This window comes from Pezoporus flaviventris, unplaced genomic scaffold (assembly GCF_033815535.1).
Source record: "Pezoporus flaviventris isolate CSIRO_AGI_PZ_B2104156 unplaced genomic scaffold, CSIRO_AGI_Pfla_v1 ptg000078l, whole genome shotgun sequence".
Taxonomy (NCBI): Eukaryota; Metazoa; Chordata; class Aves; order Psittaciformes; family Psittacidae; genus Pezoporus; species Pezoporus flaviventris.
The window spans coordinates 4,047,278-4,066,821 of record NW_026892626.1 but is presented as its reverse complement, the minus strand read 5'-3'; the positions used below and the strand labels follow the sequence as shown (position 1 = coordinate 4,066,821).

At 40.7% G+C, this 19,544-nt stretch overlaps 1 protein-coding gene across 7 annotated transcripts in view; it reads left to right on the top strand.

Moving 5' to 3' along the window:
- Positions 1 to 19,544, top strand: part of CLEC16A (C-type lectin domain containing 16A) — a 79,160-nt gene that overhangs the window by 38,740 nt on the left and 20,876 nt on the right. For all 7 annotated transcript variants that reach the window (XM_061473255.1, XM_061473257.1, XM_061473256.1 and 4 more), the window contains 6 exons: positions 110 to 232; positions 2,202 to 2,311; positions 2,791 to 2,835; positions 4,074 to 4,124; positions 6,030 to 6,158; positions 9,975 to 10,095. In XM_061473255.1, coding sequence (XP_061329239.1) covers positions 110 to 232; positions 2,202 to 2,311; positions 2,791 to 2,835; positions 4,074 to 4,124; positions 6,030 to 6,158; positions 9,975 to 10,095 — 579 coding nt within the window. The remainder of the gene's footprint in view (positions 1 to 109; positions 233 to 2,201; positions 2,312 to 2,790; positions 2,836 to 4,073; positions 4,125 to 6,029; positions 6,159 to 9,974; positions 10,096 to 19,544) is intronic.

Sequence of the window (19,544 nt, the reverse complement as noted above, 5' to 3'; positions counted from 1 at the left end):
CCCAGTTTTGTATTGCTGCTTCTGAGAAAACTACTGCAGTATATTATAATACTTACCTCAAGGCATACCTGTTTCCTCATTTACTTTTCTTCCTTCATCTCCCACAAAGGAATTGACCCAGTCAAGCTGGAGAGAATTCAGCTTCCAGCTCAACATGCTGAAGAGAGAAATTCATATAACCATGTACTTGCAGAAGGGCTCATCAGGATAATGAATTATGCTGCCCAACCAGGTTTGGGGGGGGCGGGGGGGGGGGGGCGGGGGGGGGAGGGGAGGGAAGTAATAAAAAAAGTGTTGCTCCCTAGCCTCTTGTCTTTGAGGGGGAAGCATCTGTCTCTTCCATGAACAATACAGTCTGTGAGAGACAGCAATCAGTTTTTTCTTGGTTGGTGAGGAGCTCTGGATTTCTGCTGAATAGTTGCTTTCATACTCAGAGTACTACATGATTCTGTTGTCTTAATTCCTACTTTCTGTGGTTTTGAGTAAAGAAAAGTGATGAGGTATATAGTGATTTCACAATGGTCTGGCAGGGACAGCTGTGGTCTCCTGAGGCCCTCCCTGGGCTTCAGACTTCCCAGTGCCTGGGGAGAGTGTCTGGTGCAAATACGTCATGTTTAACCCCAGTCGGCAACTCAGGACAAAGTCCTGAAATTACGAAAAAGTGTATGTGCTTTTGGGAAATAAGCAGAATTAATAGAAAATGATGAATGTGTGGGTGCTGAGGCACTGGCACAGGCTGCCCAGAGAAGCTGTGGCTGCCCCAGCCTGCCAGTGTTCAAGGCCAGGTTGGATGGGGCTTGGATCAACCTGACTATGGCAGGGGGTAGGAACTTGATGAGCTTTAAGGTCCCTTCCAACTCAGACCATTCTGTGATTCAGCATCCTGGATATATGATTTGTGGCACCTTTGCTTATGAAAGTAATTCCAGTGGAGTAGTAGACTTGAAAACTATATGGTAGCCTTTGCTTATAGTATCCTGTCTCTAGAGGTGATAGACATATTTTCCCGTGATTATTTTGTTTGTTTGGTTGGTTTTTTTTTGCATTGTATATCCAGTTTCTGAACTGTTTTGCAGAAAACCTGGGTTTTTTTCCCTGAGTTCTACTTTCTTTGTGAAATGAGGGATAAGGCTCAGTGGCCTGTTCCATGGAAACATGATTGTTGTTTAAGCCACATCTCTTCTCACTTCACTTCCCCTGTTAAAACTTCAAATGAGTAGATGTGGTTTTCCCCTGAAACTGACATCCAATCAAATTTCTGGTTGTCTGCAGGGTAAAATCTAATGCTTATTTGACTAGTCAACAGAGTATTAACTTGAGCTGATGTGTCAGTCACAGATTAAGACCATGTTTTTATATATATAAAGACTTTGGACATACTGGGAGATGGAAAGAGTGCAAGATGAGGAAATGCATTTATTTAAACAAAAGCACTTCTGGGGAGGGGTGGAAATAGGGGGATGTAAGCTTGCTAAATGCTGTGTAGAACATTTCCTGTTCTCTGCTTTTTGGGCTACTGACCTTTGTCTAGTTTCTGACAGCATGCTGCTAACTTGTAAAATGATAGATGGGGTTGGGGTCAAAAGCTAAGATGTTTGTCTGTCTCTTCAGTATTGATCACTGAACTCCAACTCTGCATTTCTTATATATAATACATATCCTAAGGATTATACCTATATTAATCCTTCTGAAATACAAGCTTAAAATCTCAGTGCATTCTTTCACTCTGACTTCTCCAGATTTCAGGCTGTATTTGAATCTTGTGGACTTTTTTAATTAAGGAAAAGCTATGCCTTTTTAGTATGCTATATACACAACTTCCGTTTGTCCTGTAACTTTACCCATGCCAAACAGCTGAGTCTGTTGTAATTTTAGTGTAATTCAGCTCTCCCTAATCAGATTGACAAAGGCATGGTTTTCGTCTTCTTTTCTGATAGTATTTATTGCCTTCTTATAGCACACTTCTGCTTGAAGTTTTCTTCTGCTTTGAATTACTCTTCCAGTTTTGGGATATTTTTTAATAACCATCAAAATTGTAAGTCAACATTAGCATTCATCCTTCTCAGATACGGTGTGTATGACAGAGGAGCAAAGTTTATGACAATTGCAGTAAAGTGTAGAAGCATTTAATAGCATCTGGTAATGAGACAAGTGATACTTGGACTGCTGCTATTTTGTATATTGAAATTTTCTTTTCATAGATGGAAAAATCCGTTTGGCAACTTTAGAACTTGGCTGCCTGTTGCTGAAGCAGCTTGTGTTCTCTAGAAACAGCAGCATCATAAAAGATGTTCACCTTGCTTGCCTTGAGGTAAGTATTTTCTTTCACATTACCGGTCACAGCATCACTTGTCTTTGAGTCTTATAGTTGAATAAATTTGTTTAACTTGTGATTGCAACAAGCATAAATGTGAAATTTGAGCTTCTAGAACATCTTTCCATTGGTGACTCTGTGCAGTGAATATAGAGAATCAATACCCTGTGTTGTGTTCTCAGCTTTGCTGTTATCTTTCTTAACTTCTCTAGCAAGGTTACGTTGACCTTTCTCTCTGAACTCTGTATGCCATCCATCTGAATGATATGGAGTGCTTTTGAAACTAACAAGCTTGCCTAAACTGTATTTTTGTGAGTGCAAGAACTGTGTTCTATCAAATTCTGGGCTGAAAGCTATGAGTATTGTGACATTGATAGTCTCTTATGTATTTTTTTTGGCTTTTTTTTTGTTTAAATGTGACTTTTGAGTAAATGGTGCATTTACTCCCTGAAACACAGTTATTTTGTTTTTCCTAGGGTGCAAGGGAGGAAAGTATTCATCTCCTTCGTCGTTTCTATAAGGTATATATGCGAAATGCTGCAAGAAAAAAATATTTTACATAATGTGGAATTAGAAGCAAGTCTGCATCCCAGTCTTTACAGAGTGCGCAAGGCAGCACTTTTTAAGAGGGGCACTCTAAATGTGTGATATAGAAGAAAGTCATTTTGGAGGATTCCTCTGCTTTCATGCCATTCCATACCACACTGGCATAACATCACGAAGTCCCACAGGGCTTGTGCTGGAGGTCAAGTTAGCAGCCATGTACTTTTGATGTAACTGGCGTGTATTTTATGTATTTCATGGAACAGAACCACACTATTAGAACATTTCTAATACAGAATGTTGTTTCTTTTTGGCATTGCTTTTTATTCATGTCTTATCTGAAATTATGATCTCAAATTTTACTTAATCTTCTCACTGGAGGCCTCTGCACCCCCAGGCATTAACTTCTGTATAACGAGTGGTAAATCCATGACAGATTTCAGGTGTCTAAAGCCTCTTTGTATTGTTCTTAGAATTCTCTTGAAGGATGTCTTCTCAATGTGGCTTACATACAATAAGTAACTTGAGGTGGTGGGTTGACCTTGACTGGCTGCAGGACATCCACCTAGCTGCTCTCTCACTCCCCCTCCTCAAGAGGATGGAGGGAGAATGTAAGATAAAAAAATCTTATGGTTGAGATAAACAGGGAGATCACTTTTCAATACCATCATGGGTGAAACAGAACCAATTTGGTGAAAATTAATTTACTGGCAATTAAAATAAATTTAGATAGTCAGAAACAAAGACAAATTAAAACCTTCCCCCCACCCCTCCATTTTCCCTAGGTCATCTTTGCTGCTTCATTCCTGACTCTTCTAACTTCTCCCCCTGAGTGGTGCAGTGGGGTGGGAAAGAGGGGTTTGGGGTCAGTCCATAGCAGTTCATCTCTGGCCCTTCTTCTTCCTCACTCTTTTCCCCTGCCCCAGTGCGGGTTTTCTTCTCCATGGGCTGCAGTCCTTCAGGAAGGAAACCTGATTCAGTGTGGGTCCTCCACGACAGCAGTTCTGTCAGGGCATACTCACCTGCTCCACCATGGCCCTCTGTGCAGCCTGCCCAGGAATCTCTCCCCCAGAGGTGCCGTAACTGTTGCTGAGGGGCTCAGCTGTGCCCTGCAGTTGGTGGTGGCACTGGAACACCCAGTACATGATGAAACAAAACAAACATGGCTTCATGTTTGTAAGGATTTATGGTCTGTCCTTATCCCTCTTTTTGAAAGGGAGAAGAAATTTTTCTGGATATGTTTGAAGATGAATACCGGAGCATGACTGTAAGTGACACCCCTTCCGCCCTGCCAGATCCTCAAACCCAGATACAGCACAGCAGCAAGTGCAAGTACTTACTGCTAACTACTGACAATGCTGGTATCTTTTTTTTCTGGGAATAGAATAACAAAATGAGGGTGGCTTTTTTGTCTCTGAGGAGTTATCTCTACAGTTACATGAATCTTTTCTGTGAAATTTTACAGCTCTTTATTTAATAAAAGCCTGTTGCTTTCAGAAAGTGATTATATAAAAATTGCTTTATCCTGGGAAATGAGACATTGGATTTTTTTTTTAGGTGTTAAGCAATGTGAAAATCTTCCTGTATTGTACTTTCCATTTCCTTTTTTTAACATTCTTCACCTTTATGTTGTAAAATACTGTTTAAACCAGCATACACATATGTGAGTTGCATCTGAAGTAGTTATTAATTTGTTAGGGATTTTAGTTCTGTGTTCTCATTTGTTCATTGTCGTCATAGTTTAACCCCAGCCAGCAACTAATTACCACAGAGTCATTCAGCCCCCCTACCCTTCCCATGGGATGGGGAAGAGAAATGGAAGAAAAGGTAAAAAACTGTGGGTTGAAAAAAGAACACTTTAATAAGAGAAATAAAATATAATAATAACAATGATAATGATAATAAAAGGAAATAGCAATAAAACAAATAAAAAAGGAAAACCCAGGTGATGCACAGCACGGTTGCTCACCACCTGTTGACTGATACCCAGCCTGTCCCTGAGCAGCCATCAGTCCCCCTCTTGGCTCACTCCCCCCAGTTTATATACTGGGCATGATGTACTGTGGTATGGAATACCCCTTTGCCTAGTTTGGGTCAGGTGTCCTGTCTGCTTCCTCCTGGCTGCAGAACATGAGACTGAAATGTTCTTAACTTAGTGTGAGCACAACTTAGCACCAACTAAACCATCAGTGTTATCAACACTTTTCTCAGACTAAAGCCAAGACACAACTACTAGGGAGAAAATTAACTATCTCAGCTGAAACCAGGACAAATGTCTATGTAGGCTTCTGTATCTTTTTACACATTATTGAATTTGTTAATGCAGTGTTTTAGACAGTGAAGATGAATTGTTCTGAGATCAGAAAAATTGGCTAAAAATTATTTTTAAGTCTATATGTGTGCAAGGCAGCAGTTAAAACTGTGCTGTGAATATTCTGGACCTTGTTTCAGTCTGCTACTTTTATGGTATGTGACCATGGCAAAGTGGCCAGGAATGCTTCCAGTTACAGTTGGCTATTTTGGAATGCCCATATGGCTACATTTTTCTTTTGGGCCAGTAGTGTACAAGCTGTGGAACGGGCTTTTGTATGTTCTTGCCATTCCAGCTGGCTTCCTGGCAAAAAGAAGTTTGTGTCTCCAGTGCATGTGTATGTAATAAGTCTTGGATGAAATTGCCCAAAGGTATAGCAGGATAGATAGTTTAGACATCATTTATTCATGGAAATAGGCAGACATGTAGAGGAGAGACTCTCTTAGTGGCACAGTTGAAGGGAATTTTCTAGTGTGAAAGTTACTGCATTACTTGATACTTGAGAGTTCTTTTGGAGAGAAAAAGATATGGAAAACTTTCTTATGATTGAAGTTGCAAGAACGTGACAGGCTTTTGTTTTTAGTACTCATGAAATAGCTTTTTGTCTGTAATTTTTCAGAGTTATTTTCCCATGGGTTCTTTTCAGTATGGAAACTTCAACAGTGTGTTAGGGAATGATAAGCAAATAAAATAGAGATTGTGTGTAAGGATCTCGAAATAAGATAGATTGTATTAAAAAAAATATCTCGGAACTCTGACAGTTCCTTCCTCTTAAAATATGCAACCATGAATCGTATTTGAAAGTAAAGATGCAGATGCTTGTTGTTCTGTATAGTGATCAATGCTAAAATATTTTTATAGATTAAACCCATGAATGTGGAGTACTTGATGATGGATGCCTCAATCTTACTGCCTCCAACGGGGACACCACTGACTGGTATTGATTTTGTGAAAAGATTGCCTTGTGGAGATGTAGAAAGAACACGAAGAGTGAGTCATGCTATTTTTCTTTTCCTTTTTTTTTTTTTTCCTTGAAAGCTGCTTGGTTAGAAGCTTCATCCGTAAAATCATGAAGACTTTATGAAGGCAGGTCTGTGTGTAGAGTATATAATATTTACCTGTCACAGTGAAAAAAAACTTTTCTCTACAATTTCTTGTGTCTGATCAATTCAGTATGTTCTTGTACTGGGGATTTAATTTTTTAGACCATGTGGACAACCCCATAAGAAGGCATAAGAAGTTGTGATGACATACGCTGGCAGTTTCCTTTTGTGATCTGTTATTTCAGTCTGTCATTATATTCCTATGGTAAGAATCGCCACTGAAAAGCTGGCTGACTTCATATTGCTTGTCTTTCTTAGATATTGGAAAACAAAAACCCAAACAATCTACTCAGGAGTGTTCATCTGGCTGAAGTAATTCATGATAGGGGTCTTGAGAGTGAGGAGAAAAAAAGCAAATTGTAGAGGTGATAACTGACCTGAATAACAACATTGTTATCAGCATGCTTAGGATAATCCCTTCTTGGCTCTTATCTGGCAGTGTCATAATAAGCCTTGTGGTGCCAGTAAGTCTTTAAGATATCTTATTGCACAACATTGTCATTTGAAAAGTGTTGTTCTTCGGGTAGCTTTGCACTTGCATGTCTGCATAAGTATATTCAAGTGCTCTTGAAGAAAAAAAGATATTTCCAGGAATCTTCAGAAAACTTTTGCTATAATTACTTCTTATAAGCCATGAAACTTTTGTTATCACAGGAAGTTTGATAAAGTACAGTGGATTATCTTGAAAAGTATTGTTCTTAGAAAGCAAAAATGTTTCATAGAATATCCTCTAAGACACTGAACAAAATGATTCTTAGAAATGTGTTAATAGAAAATGATTGCTCCATGGTTTTTCATATGCTAAGTAAGGAGTAGCTTAAGTTCTGTTGGTGGAAATTTGAAATCAATATTAATATTCCTGTAAATCCTTTGGGATTGAAGGGTCTTTCTTGTCAGCAAGAACTCCCAGAATGCTTCTTTGTTGGTCCTCTTTCCCCTGATTGTATTGCTCTAGAAGGTTTAGAGTTTGTTAGTATTCCTGTGCTACATTTTTCCTGCTAGGCTCTCCTAGGCTGAATTGCCATAGCAATACGCTGAACTTCAGGTGTATCTTGTGACAAAGTGTATCTTGCTGCTGCCACTTAACCTGCTGGAAGTCCTTTTTGCTGACAGGTTCAAATGGATAGTGACTCAATTCAGAGAATCCCATGACATGATTCTAAAAATGCTTTATTTCACTAGCAAGTGAAAAAGTCCCGTACTTTGATTACATCATGAGTTCTTAACTGTTAGTGATCAGATCCTTTTAGGCTCTCATTTCTTTTGCTATGGGAAGTACCTCTAAGTGGCAGGTCTTTTGCTCTTTAATTTTAGCAGGAACTCTCAGAAATCAGAACTCTCGAGTTATCAAAGGCGCATCTCCAAAATCCAGACAGCCAACCCCTCTGACTTGAAGCTTTAAAATGACCATAAGTTTCTAGGCTGCTTTCTGAAACCAGCTGTTACTACTTTATTGAGCCTTCTGCCCAGAATCAAATAATCTTTGCAATTGCTGGCAATTTGGTTACTGTTTGTTGGTTGCATCTCTTCGTCTGATTTCTGTAGTCCTAAAGATGGTGTTGCTACCAATCACCTAGAATAATGCAAACTCACTTATATGCTGATTTGGGAAGCCACGAACAGTATGGGTCATGCGCCTCTGCACTTTGGAGTGCATAGCAAAGGCTTTGAGAGAAGGTTTTGAGCTACCTGTGAAAATGCTAGTTCATGGGAATGTAGGAAGATACTGGAAGGTTTCCCTTAAAATTGATATTTCTTTGCCTGTTGTATGTATATGAATGAAGGAATCAGTGCAGGGTATACCTCATCCTAATGTGTAGTTCTTTAGTTTAGATAGCAATTCATATTTGTTCCTACTTAACCAAGAAAACAGAAGTCAGCTGAAAGAAATTCTAGGCCACTGCTCTGCTGTTTTATTGAGATCTAATAAACTGCTATAGGAAGTCACAGATCATGGTTTTTTGTGTTTATATTGGTGCTGCTAGCAAAGCAAAGGCTGCCAGTATTGCAGGAAGCACAGTGTAGTTCCCTTTTCATCTGATGTTCTTGATTATTCTTTTCTTGCAAAGGCTAAGATTCTAACTTTCTTACCCATTCCTGTAGTAAATATGATTACATGTTTGGAGATGAGTGACGTTGGTTTTATAGGGAATGTGAAGAAAACTAATCCTCTGTGTAGGAGGGAAAGAGTGAAAGCAAGCTAAGTGATAGCTGCCCTCTGAATTTTTAAACCCCTGGTGGATTTGACTTCTTTGAGTTACCAAATATGCAAGGATGTTGCTGTTCTTGATTGAACGTGGAAACTTAAAGCCAATACCATGAATTCCTCTTGAAGCATCTGGTAGTAAAGCTGCGTTATAGTAAGTGATCCTGTTTAATTTCAGTAAATGCACAGTATGTAGCCTGCCTAAATGGGAGAGATCATGTCCCATGAGGAAGTGTCCCTGCTGTTATTCATAAGGCAGTGTTAATATCATGGTTTTGTTAGATACCCTTGACATTTTCTGCTCAGAATCACCATTTTGCCCTGTTAGATTTCAACAGTATACCACATTGATCTGCTCTGGGACGGTTTATGGAAGAGCCAGATACATGGCTTCCTTCTCTTCATCCCTGTTCTGTCAGAAGTTTCTGAAAGCACCACCAGTATATTAACCACCAAGCATTCATTTCTGCTTCACAGGAGCCACAGTTTTGTTGGTTTTAAAAATACAGGGCTGAAAGGTTTTGTGTTAAACCAGATTAGATTTGTTTTTCCTAATACTTCCTGCATTCTGGGGGTTCCTAGGCACTGCAGCTGTTCCATGAATTCAGTGCTTTTACTGTAAGGCAGCAGTTAATTTACACTATGCCACAGAATTACTATGTAGAAACTGTTTTAAAACCAAAACACCAGAAGTAATAATTTATTTTTTTTTCCATTTGCTGTACTGAAAATACAGTTCTTTTGAGGGAAGAGGATTATAAGTGGTGCTTTTCAAACTGTGGCTAATGATGACACTTTTTTGGCACTTTGTCTCGTCTTTGCATACTATTTGTCATTGATTTCTAAATGAAACCAAGGATATTAATTTCTCACAGCATCTGTTGGAAATTTCTTGGGACTGGTGCAGCTTTTAGAATGCTTTGCCCTCATATAGACCTTCTGAGAATGTAGATGAAGTTCTCTGAGAATGCTGTATTGCGGATGATTAGTTTTGATGAACACAGCAAATTAAAACTCAAAAATCCACAGTTTTCTCTGAAACTTGTAAATGTCTTGGCTAGACTCCGACAGAAGACTTATAACTGTTTAAAGTTCAAATTGTGAGAGTCTCTGAAAGTTGCTTGTGTGGTTGTCTGTAGTGTACATATAAATACTATTAGTCTTCAAATAATGCTAAATAAAGTCTAATATTGTTGGTTCTGCTTTAATAACTCTTGTAATCATTTGCCTGTCAGTCACACTCTGTGTAAGTGTGCCAGTGGGATAAAAGTTCTGCTTCTTCTACTTCATTAAAAATAAATAGTATGTTTTAACTTCTTCCATGTCCTTTTTAACTGACTTTGAAATTCCATTCTACTTTCCCATTTTAAAAAGTAGATTTACTGCACCGCAGCATACTCCCAAGATGTGAAAGTAAGTATACGTATGTAAGACTCTGCTAAAACCTGTAGTATGGCATGCAGCAATACTGTAATATTCTTTTTCCAATTTCTCCAGGCAATCAGAGTTTTCTTTATGCTCCGTTCACTATCACTGCACCTACGAGACGAGCCAGAAACTCAGTTACCACTCACAAGGGAGGGAGATCTGATAAAGGCAGATGATGTTCTTGACTTGAGTAAGTAGTCCCTTGATTTCTCAAATAGTCCATGACTTGGATAAAATGTTGGCCTTTGATTGTTTTTTTTTAAGTTATATTGCTACATTGCAAAAGTTTGTTTTCTACTGGATTTGGAGCACTTCTTGTGGTGTTTTTTTTGTTTGTTTGTTGTAAGAGGCTGTTAATAAATATTCCAGGGTTTAAATATTAGCACAGAAAAGATTTAGTCTCATTTGTCTGGTTTCCTGGTACATTAGTTTCCTAAATGAACTGATCCTAGGAGGATTTTCTTTTATCCTGCTTTCACTTAAGCAATTAATTTTAAGAGGCTAGAGGTAATTGCTCCAACAGCTACACTGTGCTGGTTTACTAATACTGGGATTTGGTCACCATCATGTGTGTGTGTCATTGTTACCCTGTCCTGTCCATCCCCCAGAGTTCTTTTACTTCACATCTCTTCTGTCATTTTCAAGTTGGTGTGTGGAAGGTATACTCCCATAGTTGGACAGGATACTAAGCTATTCCCAAGGGGAATCAGTCTGTAATGTCCAGAATTTCATTGGGATACTAAGTAGTACTTATTATGAAGTAAAGGTGAAGTACCTTTTTTGTGCAGTATCATGGAGAGAAAAAAAAATAAATCCAAAAGAGTTGGAAGGAATAGAATCATGAAGTATATATTTGTCTACAAAGTCAATATACACGTGTTTATTTAATATCAAATATACATCTTCAGATGACCTTCAGTGTTACTAAATAGTACAATTTCTAGAGTCCAGACTAAATCATAAAGCTGTAGTTCCACTGTCTCCAGCACTGACATTGTTTGTTTGCTCCTTTTGATGCAGCCCAGGATACGGTTGGCTTTCTGGGCTGCAAGAGCACACTGGCAGCTCATGTTCATTTTCTCATCAACCAACACCCCCAAGTCATTCTCCGCAGGGCTGCTTTGAATCTCTTTGCCCAACCTTTAGCTGTGCCTGGGATTGCTCCCACCCATGTGTAGGACCTTGTACTTGTCATGGTTAAACTTCATGAGGTTGACATCAGCCCACCTCACAAGTGTGTCAAGGTCCTTCTGGATGGCATTCCTTCCCTCCAGTGTATCAACCGAACCACACAGCTTGGTGTCATCGGCAAACTTGCTGAGGGCGCACTCAATCCCACTGTCCATGTCACCAACAAAGATGTTAAACAAGACTGGTCCCAACACCGATCCGTGAGGGACGCCACTTGTTACTGGTCTCCAGCCAGACATTGAGCCATTGACCACAACTCTTTGTGTGCGGCCATCCAGCCAGTTCTTTATCCACCGAGTGGTCCATCCATCAAATTGATGTCTCTCCAATTTAGAGACAAGGATGTCGTGTGGGACAGTGTTGAATGCTTTGCACAAGTCCAGGTAGATGACATCAACTGCTCTGCCCCTGTCCCTCAGTTCTGTAGCCCCATCATAGAAGGCCACCAAATTGGTCAGGCAGGATTTCCCCTTAGTGAAGCTATGCTGGCTGTTACCAAGCACCTTGTTGATTTTCATGTGCCTTAGCATGCCTTCCAGGAGAATCTGCTCCAAGATTTTGCCAGGCACAGAGGTGAGACTGACTGGGCCGTAATTCCCTGGGTCATCCATTTTCCCCTTCTTGAAAATGGGGGTTATATTTCCCTTTTTCCAGTCATTGGGAACTTCACCTGACTGCCATGATTTCTCAAATATGATGGCCAGCGGCTTCGCAACTTCATTTGCCAGCTCCTTCAGGACCAGCAGATGGATCTCATCAGTACCCATGGAGTTGTGCACGTTCAGATTTTTGAGATGGTCTCGAACCAGTTCCTCTCCTACAGTGGGCGCAAGGTCTTCATTCTCACAGTCCCTGCATCTGCCTTCCAAGACTTGGGTGGTTTGGTCAGAGCCTTTGCCAGTGAAGACCGAGGCAAAGAAGTCATTCAGAACCTTAGCCTTCTCCAAATCCTGTGTAGCCAGTTCTCCCAAGAGCTTCCTGAGGGGCCCTACATTCTCCCTAGTCTTTTTTTTATTTGCTACGTACCTGTAGAATCCCTTCCTGTTATCTTTAATACCTCTAGCTAAGTTTAATTCTAACTGGGCCTTAGCTTTCCTAACATGGTCCCTAGCTTCTCAGACAACATCCCTGTACTCTTCCCATGCCACCTGTCCTTGCTTCCACTTATTATAAGCCTCTTTTTTCATTTGAATTTTCCTCAGGAGCTCCTTATCCATCCAAGGAGGTCTCCTGACCCTCCTGCTGCACTTCCTTCTGGTTGGGATGCAACACTCCTGAGCTTGCAGCAGGTGATCCTTGAATATCAACCAAGTCTTCAGCCCCTCTGCCCTCTAGGGCTGTATCCCATGGAACCTTCCGAAGCAGGTTCCTGAAGAGGCCAATGTCTGTTCTTTTGAAGTCCAGGGCAGTCAGCTTGCTGCACGCTCTTCTCACTGTCCTGAGGATCTCAAATTCGACCATCTCATGATCACTGCATCCAAGGCTGCCCTGGAGTGTCACATTTCCAACCAGCCCTTCCCTGTTGGTGAGCACAAGGTCAACCATGGCACCTCTCCTTGTTGGCTCCTCTATTACTTGCAGAAGGAAGGTGTCTTCTACAGAATTGAGGAACCTCCTGGATTGCTTGTGCCAGGCTACACAATCGAGGAACCTCCTGGATTGCTTGTGCCAGGCTACACAATCGAGGAACCTCCTGGATTGCTTGTGCCAGGCTACACAATCGAGGAACCTCCTGGATTGCCTGTGCCGGGCCGTACCGTCCTTCCAACAGATGGTTGAAGTCACCCATGAGAACAAGGGCCTGTGAGTGTGAAGCTTTTCCTATCTGTCTATGGAGTGCTTCATCCGCAGGTTCTCCTTGATCAGACCGTCTGTAACAGATCCCCACAGTAATATCTCCCATAGCTATATTCCCTTTAACCCTGACCCACAAACTCTCTGTGCACTGCTAACCTGTCCCCAGACAGAGTTCCATACTCTCCAGACTATCCCTAACATAAAGGGCAACTCCCCCTCCCCACCTGCCAGGCCTGTCTTTCCTAAAGAGCCTGTAACCTTCCATTCCAACACTGTAGTCGTAGGAGCCATCCCACCATGTTTCTGTGATGTCTATTATATCATACCCCCATAGACGTGCACGCATCTCTAATTCCTCTTGTTTGTTCCCCATGCTACGGGCATTGCATCTGAGCCGAGCTCCAACTGAAGCCAGCTTATTGGCTGGAGCGGCTGGGGTATCTACATTGCTCCAAGCATTTATTATAGGTTCTGGCAACTGACTGGGTGTGTTGGGATGGAATGATGCCCCCCTCTCCCAACACATCTAGTTTAAAGCCTCCTTGACCAGTCTGGCAAGCCTCCTACCAAAACTGCTCTTTCCCTTAGACCAGCTCCACCAGCCCCCACTAGACCTGGCCTACAAGCTTGGGTCCTGTGTTCAAGACACCCAAACCCCTGACTGTGACACCACCCTTCTAACCATTTATTAACTTGGCCAATCCTCCTAGCTTTTTTTAGGTCCTCCCCTGTACCCTGGAGAATTGATGAAAAGACCACCTGAGCTCCAGAGCCCCTAACCACCTCCCCCAGGCTCTGTAGTCCTTCTTTATGTTACACAGGCTACTACTGTCTATATCCCTAGCACCCACATGTATCACCAGTCCGTGGGACTTACAAGAGCAGGCAGCCTCTCTGCCACATCCCTGATCCGTGCCCCCGGTAGGCAACACACCTCCCCTGAGAGGGGGTCTGGCCGGCAGACAAGTGCTTCTGTCCTTTTCAGTGTAGAGTCCCCTACTACTACGACCCACCGCGTTTTCCTGGCAGCACCAGTAGAGATCTTCTTTAGCAGTGCATCAGCCGGCTGTTTCTGGCTCGAGTGCGCTTCCTCATTAGCCCCCTGCAGGACAGCAAAGCGGTTCTGCGTGGGGACAGGGGATTTAGGGGGAAGCCCCTTGCTTTTGGTTGTCCTTTTCCTTCTTTTTTTTTTTTTTTTTGTTGTTTTTTGTCACTAATTCCCAGCTTCCCAGGTTAACGGCCTCCTTCTTTCCTTCATGAGGTAGAGGTGAAGCTCGAGGCCCCTGCACAGTTTGGGCCAGGAGCAAGCATTCCTGCTTACTCTCAGCTTCCCTGACATCTCGCAGTCTATTAACAGCATCCCGCAGCTCAGCCCCTGCTGCAGGAGGACCTCCACCAGGGAGCACCGAGTGCAGCCCTGCCCATTGTGCACCCTCCCCTCACCAGACCAGTGCAGGCACTCTACACCCTGAGCTCTGCACTGCAGCCTCCCCTCTCGTCGGCTCTGTCTGGGTGCCTACGCTGGCCACCGCCGGGGCAGCGAGAGCAGAGCTCCCAGACCGGGTCCTGATCATAACGACGAGTGCTCACCATCCCGCTCGCCTGCCCCCGCGAACTGCCTCGACCCGCTCTGTTTGCCGCGCTTCTGATCGCTCGCGCTCCCTGGGGCAGGTTTTTAACCACTCGGGGCTGGTGCCGCCGTTCCTCCTGGCTCCGCCCCGTGTGAGTCAGCTGCTCGCTCTCGTCAGCTGCTCGCTCTCGTCAGCTGAGCTGCCGGCTCCTGGGCAGGGCCTGTCGAGGACTTGAGGCTCCCTCGGTGGCTCTTGTCGCTCTGAGTTGAGGCTCCTGGACGCTGATCTCCCCCCCCTCCGGTGTTGGAAGGCGTATTCTCTCGAGCTACTCACCTCAGCAAGTGACGAATTGTATGTAGAAGAGTGTACTTTTAGGCTAGAATTTAAAAGAAAGCACATGACAATATAAATAGTATTAACTCCATTGCCTATAATCAGGACCTAGAAGATTTTGATACATTGATGTTAGTTAAGTTCTATAAGTAATTAACTTCTGTTCAGGCAGTTCTTTTATTAAGAGCTTGGAGGTATGATTTGTAACTTTAGAGGGCATGTGATTGCTAAAATAGTGTGTGTATTTGCTAGGGGTTTAATCTTTGAAGGTTCTTGTTCTTTAAAAAGAAAAAAAAGGGGGTGCTTGATGTTTTAGATGTTAAAGTTTTTATTGTCTTATGTTTAAATGCCTGTTGATCTTACTTCAGCTAAAAAAATAGTTGCCCTAGTTGCCCTAGTAGATGTTATATGATTATGTCCAGTATCTCAGAGACCTTTCTGTGCATCAAGTCCATCAAAATATTAATTACCCCAATAAAGGGAAAACCAGCTCAAGTCCAGTAGAGAAGAGAATATCAGTATTTCAGTATGCTATTGCTTGGTGCCGTATCCTGGGAGGAGACTTAACAGCTGACAAAACATGACCCAAGAAATTATATTTGTGTGCCTTTTTTCAATTATAACATTGGAGATATTTTCAATCAGACAAATTCTCCTCAATCTATATTTTGACAGTGCTTTTTAAATTTTTCTGAACATTAGATACCTCCAGTGGTTATGCTCATTTGTATACATACGTTGACAAGAAGTAGAAGTTGATAAGATCCAGGAATTACTTCAGCTACCATTTGGATTTTAAAATCTCTTGTAAAACATGTTATCAAAATGCCTTCTCCCCCCATACCGAATGCAATGCTGGTGTTTCATGGGAGATTGATAAGAAAGGTTAAAGTTTCTTGTATAGAGTCATTTTAATGTTTTGATGTACATATGTTTATTGTAATCCTTTTAATTGCAAGGTTGTCGGTGCTCTATATGACTGTGTTTAGAAATGAGTCAGGTATTCCATAGAAGGTTCATTCCATCTTGCTAGGTATGCTGCTACCACAATGATATATACTGCTACTTTTCAGAGTTATTTTTACTGTAAATAGTTTTGAAGCACTCGTGTATTATGTGATAACTGCCTGCCTTAGGCTGCATGTGAGTTTGTAGGTGTTTCATGTAGGTGGCTTTTTAATCTTGTTCAGCATTTCACTGTTTGTGTGAAGTTCACTGGCAGCTCAAATTAACAGTCGTGGGGCTTGGTTTCAGGCTGCTGATTCTATTAGTGGCAATGTTTTAAATGCCATGGCCAAGAGGTAAATGATGATACGTTTAAAGCCATTATTTCTTTGCTAAACCAGGAAAAATTAATATTATAGTTAAGACTCCTTGTTCACTCTTGTCTCTACCAAATAAATAGGCTTTATAAATAATATCATAATCAATGTTTTTTTCAATAAGATTTGAGGAAAATCTATCATAGAATAATTGAGGTTGGAAGGAACCTCTGGAGACCGTCTAGTTGACTTCTGTGCTCAAAGCAAGGTCAGGTAGAGTAAGTTGCCTAGGGCCCTCACCGGTCAGGTTATCCATGTTGAGGATGGAGATTCCACAGTGTTTCTGGGCAACCTGTTTTACTGTTTGACCACCTTCACAATAAGGAAAGGGTTGTGGGGTTTGTTGTTGTTTGCTCCCCCCTCCCACCCCGGTGTTTCTGTGAAATTTCCTGTGGTTCATTTTGTGCTCAGTGCTTCACATCTTGTTGGATACCACTGGCTTCAGCTTCTTTACCCCCCCCTCCAGACAGGTATTTGGAGAAGTTGTCAAGAGGTTTTATCATAGGGCATATAATTTTTTTATTCTATTAAATATATTCCCAGGAATATAACTTAGTAGTAAAGAAGAATAGCATACCAAATGGGCTACATGCTGTTGGAAGAAGTTTTTTTATGTAAAGTGGGAGGTGGTACATTTACTATCTGCAACCTAATGCTTATTTTAGACTGCCAGCTAAGCACACAAAGTGCTGAAAGTTTTCTGTAAGAGCTTTTAGTGTCTACAGATGATTTCTAGAATTATCATGACTGTAAATTATAAAATCATTAAAGATCAGACCCTGAGGTAGGTGAGGCACATTTAGACCGTCTCCTAAACTAGCTGTTTTATTTGTAAAGACTTCATATAGTACAGTCTTCACAGGCAAGTGTGTCCACCTAATTTAAATCTTCTTTGCTGCAAGCAGTTGAAATTTTCAAACTCTTCTTCCTGGTCTGTATTTCCTAAAAGTTGTATTTTTCTTGGACAAAGTCGAGAGAAATCTTGGATCCATGTCTTGGATGTGTATTGTCTGAACTGGTCGCACGCTTTATTTTGCACGAGGAAAAAATTAGCATTGCTGTTAGTCTTGGAAATGGCAGTACACTTCTTTGCAGCAGTGTCATGTCAGTGAACCATTCAGTTTGTGGTTCACTTTAATCCCCTGATCAGTTTTCAGTAGTATTTAAGTTTACTGGGCTTGAAATTTTTATCTAGATGTGGTTGGATATCTATAACTGGTTTATAGATTAGCTGTAAGCTCAGATCAGTTCACTGGAAATGTGTTTAACCACATTTTTTCTTCTGTTTTTGTCATAAAGGATGACTGTACTTTATGACCCTTCAGTAGCTGTGAAGAGTCATGTAAATGGGGTATATTCAGTTGTATAAACTCAAAAGATTCCTGTAACAGTTTACTAGTAAATGAGTAACTGTTTAACTGTTTTTTATGTTCTTTGATAAACTTTAACAGTAAAGCTTTACTTGAAGTTTTTGTAACACCTAAAATGAAAACTTTCTGCTCTGGAAAACAACTGCTCTTTAAGTTCTTTACCTTATGTACTGCATTTCTGTAGTCCGGCAGTTGAATATGTACAGGGGTTATTTCAAGTACATTAATCTGCTTGCAGTTGCACTAAAAACTGTATAAATACTAGACAGAACCAGTATTTGAGAACTTCATGACTGTATTGGGTGTTGTGGTCTCTATGTTGAGAATCTCACAATAAATTATCCACAGATTTCAGAAACCTCACATTACTTATTTGGAGGTGTCAAAATCCAGCTTCTTCAGGTCTAGAGAAGAATATGGCTGTTCCACAAACTTGTATCGATGGAAATAAATGTGTTGATGAACTAATTGGATTAAAGAACGAAAGGAACAATAAATGAAGGGTCCCAAGATAAGCAGTAACCAGACATGTTCCAGAGTCCTGTTTTGAAATACAGCTGTGAAAAGCCTTAAGGGCTCATTAAGACTTATAAGACTTTGTTACTCATACTTTGTTACTGAGACTGCCTCAGAAAAGATATTGGCTATAAGAGCTCATGCAATGTGGAGGATAGGCCATAATAAGCCCATCCTTTTTTAGTCATACCAACTGTTTGAGAATTAATTTCTTCTCAGTTAACAGCTATATTTATAAGGATTCTCTTGTGTTTTCCTGGTTTCTATGGCTTGGAAAAAAACATTGTGTACATTACGTATGACTTCTGGGGAGCTAGTTCTGTTTGACCCAAAATGTATTCCTAGAAAAATGTTTGTTCTTCATTAGAAACTTTGTCTTGTGAAGGGGCAGGCTATCAGTTGTGTAGGTTCATTAGTCACTTATTTTCACCATGGAACTACTGCCACTTGTAGCTTTTGTCTATTAGACTTGGCCCTGCATTGAATTTCTTACCCATTTGTACTATTTATGTATTTATTAAAATCTTCCTCCTGGGTATTCTTTAAATGAGTTAGTTGAATTATTAAGGTTTTTGCTTTAAAAAAAAAAAAAATCTAATCTTCATGTCAGTTTTTGTTGTGGTAGTCTTTCAAGTTTCTTTCAGCCTGCTTCTTTCAAACTGTGTATACTTCAGCTGGGAATACAGTCAAATATGTTTGAGTGTTTTATGCCTAAATTCACAGGCCAGTACAGAATAAATGGCACTTGCATTATTCTTGTTTTACCATGACTTAGAAACCTTTATAATAACTTCAGGCTTTTCAGTTATTAATGAAAAGGTGAAATAATTTAGGTATTAGAAAGTAATTTCTGGAGAGATATGTTAGATTTGTAACTCTGTTACCACTTCTGGATGTGTAAGTATAAAATATATACAAATACAGATACACTTCAGGATCATAAACTTAGAGCTTTTGATGCATTTAATATACATTGTTATCTTTTATTGTTCAGTTAATAGAATGTCATTGACACAATAATATTGGAGAAAGATTCTGTTTTCTCAACATATAGCCTACATGGCGACTTTAGATCTCTTATTATTTTCTTCCTGGTGTCTCTGCTTCTTCTCTGCAAAGGCATAAAGCTCCCATAGGCTCCAAGAGTCAAGTTTACTAAACCTTTATGGATTTCTTGAGCTTTCCAGGGCATCTGAGTAGGTAACAGTAATCAATCCTCATGTAACTGAATTGTATCCCATACGTATTGCAGAAAAGTAGCAGTGTTGTATTTATTTATTGATTAAACTTTTCTTGAATTTCAAAAGCTCACACTAAACTCACATTGGATTAGCATCAACTATCTTCTTCTAAGCATATTAGGGTTCCATATCTCCTTCTTTTCTCTCTTATTACCCAGTCAATTTTGAATGGATCCTGGTAATAAAGGGAAATTGGTAGAATAATAGAAGTGTTAGTTGGAAGAGACTTCTCAGTTGTGGTGTGAGAGGGGTCTCTTACGGAGAAGAGGAGGTTGGTTTTGTGAGTAATATTTCTTTT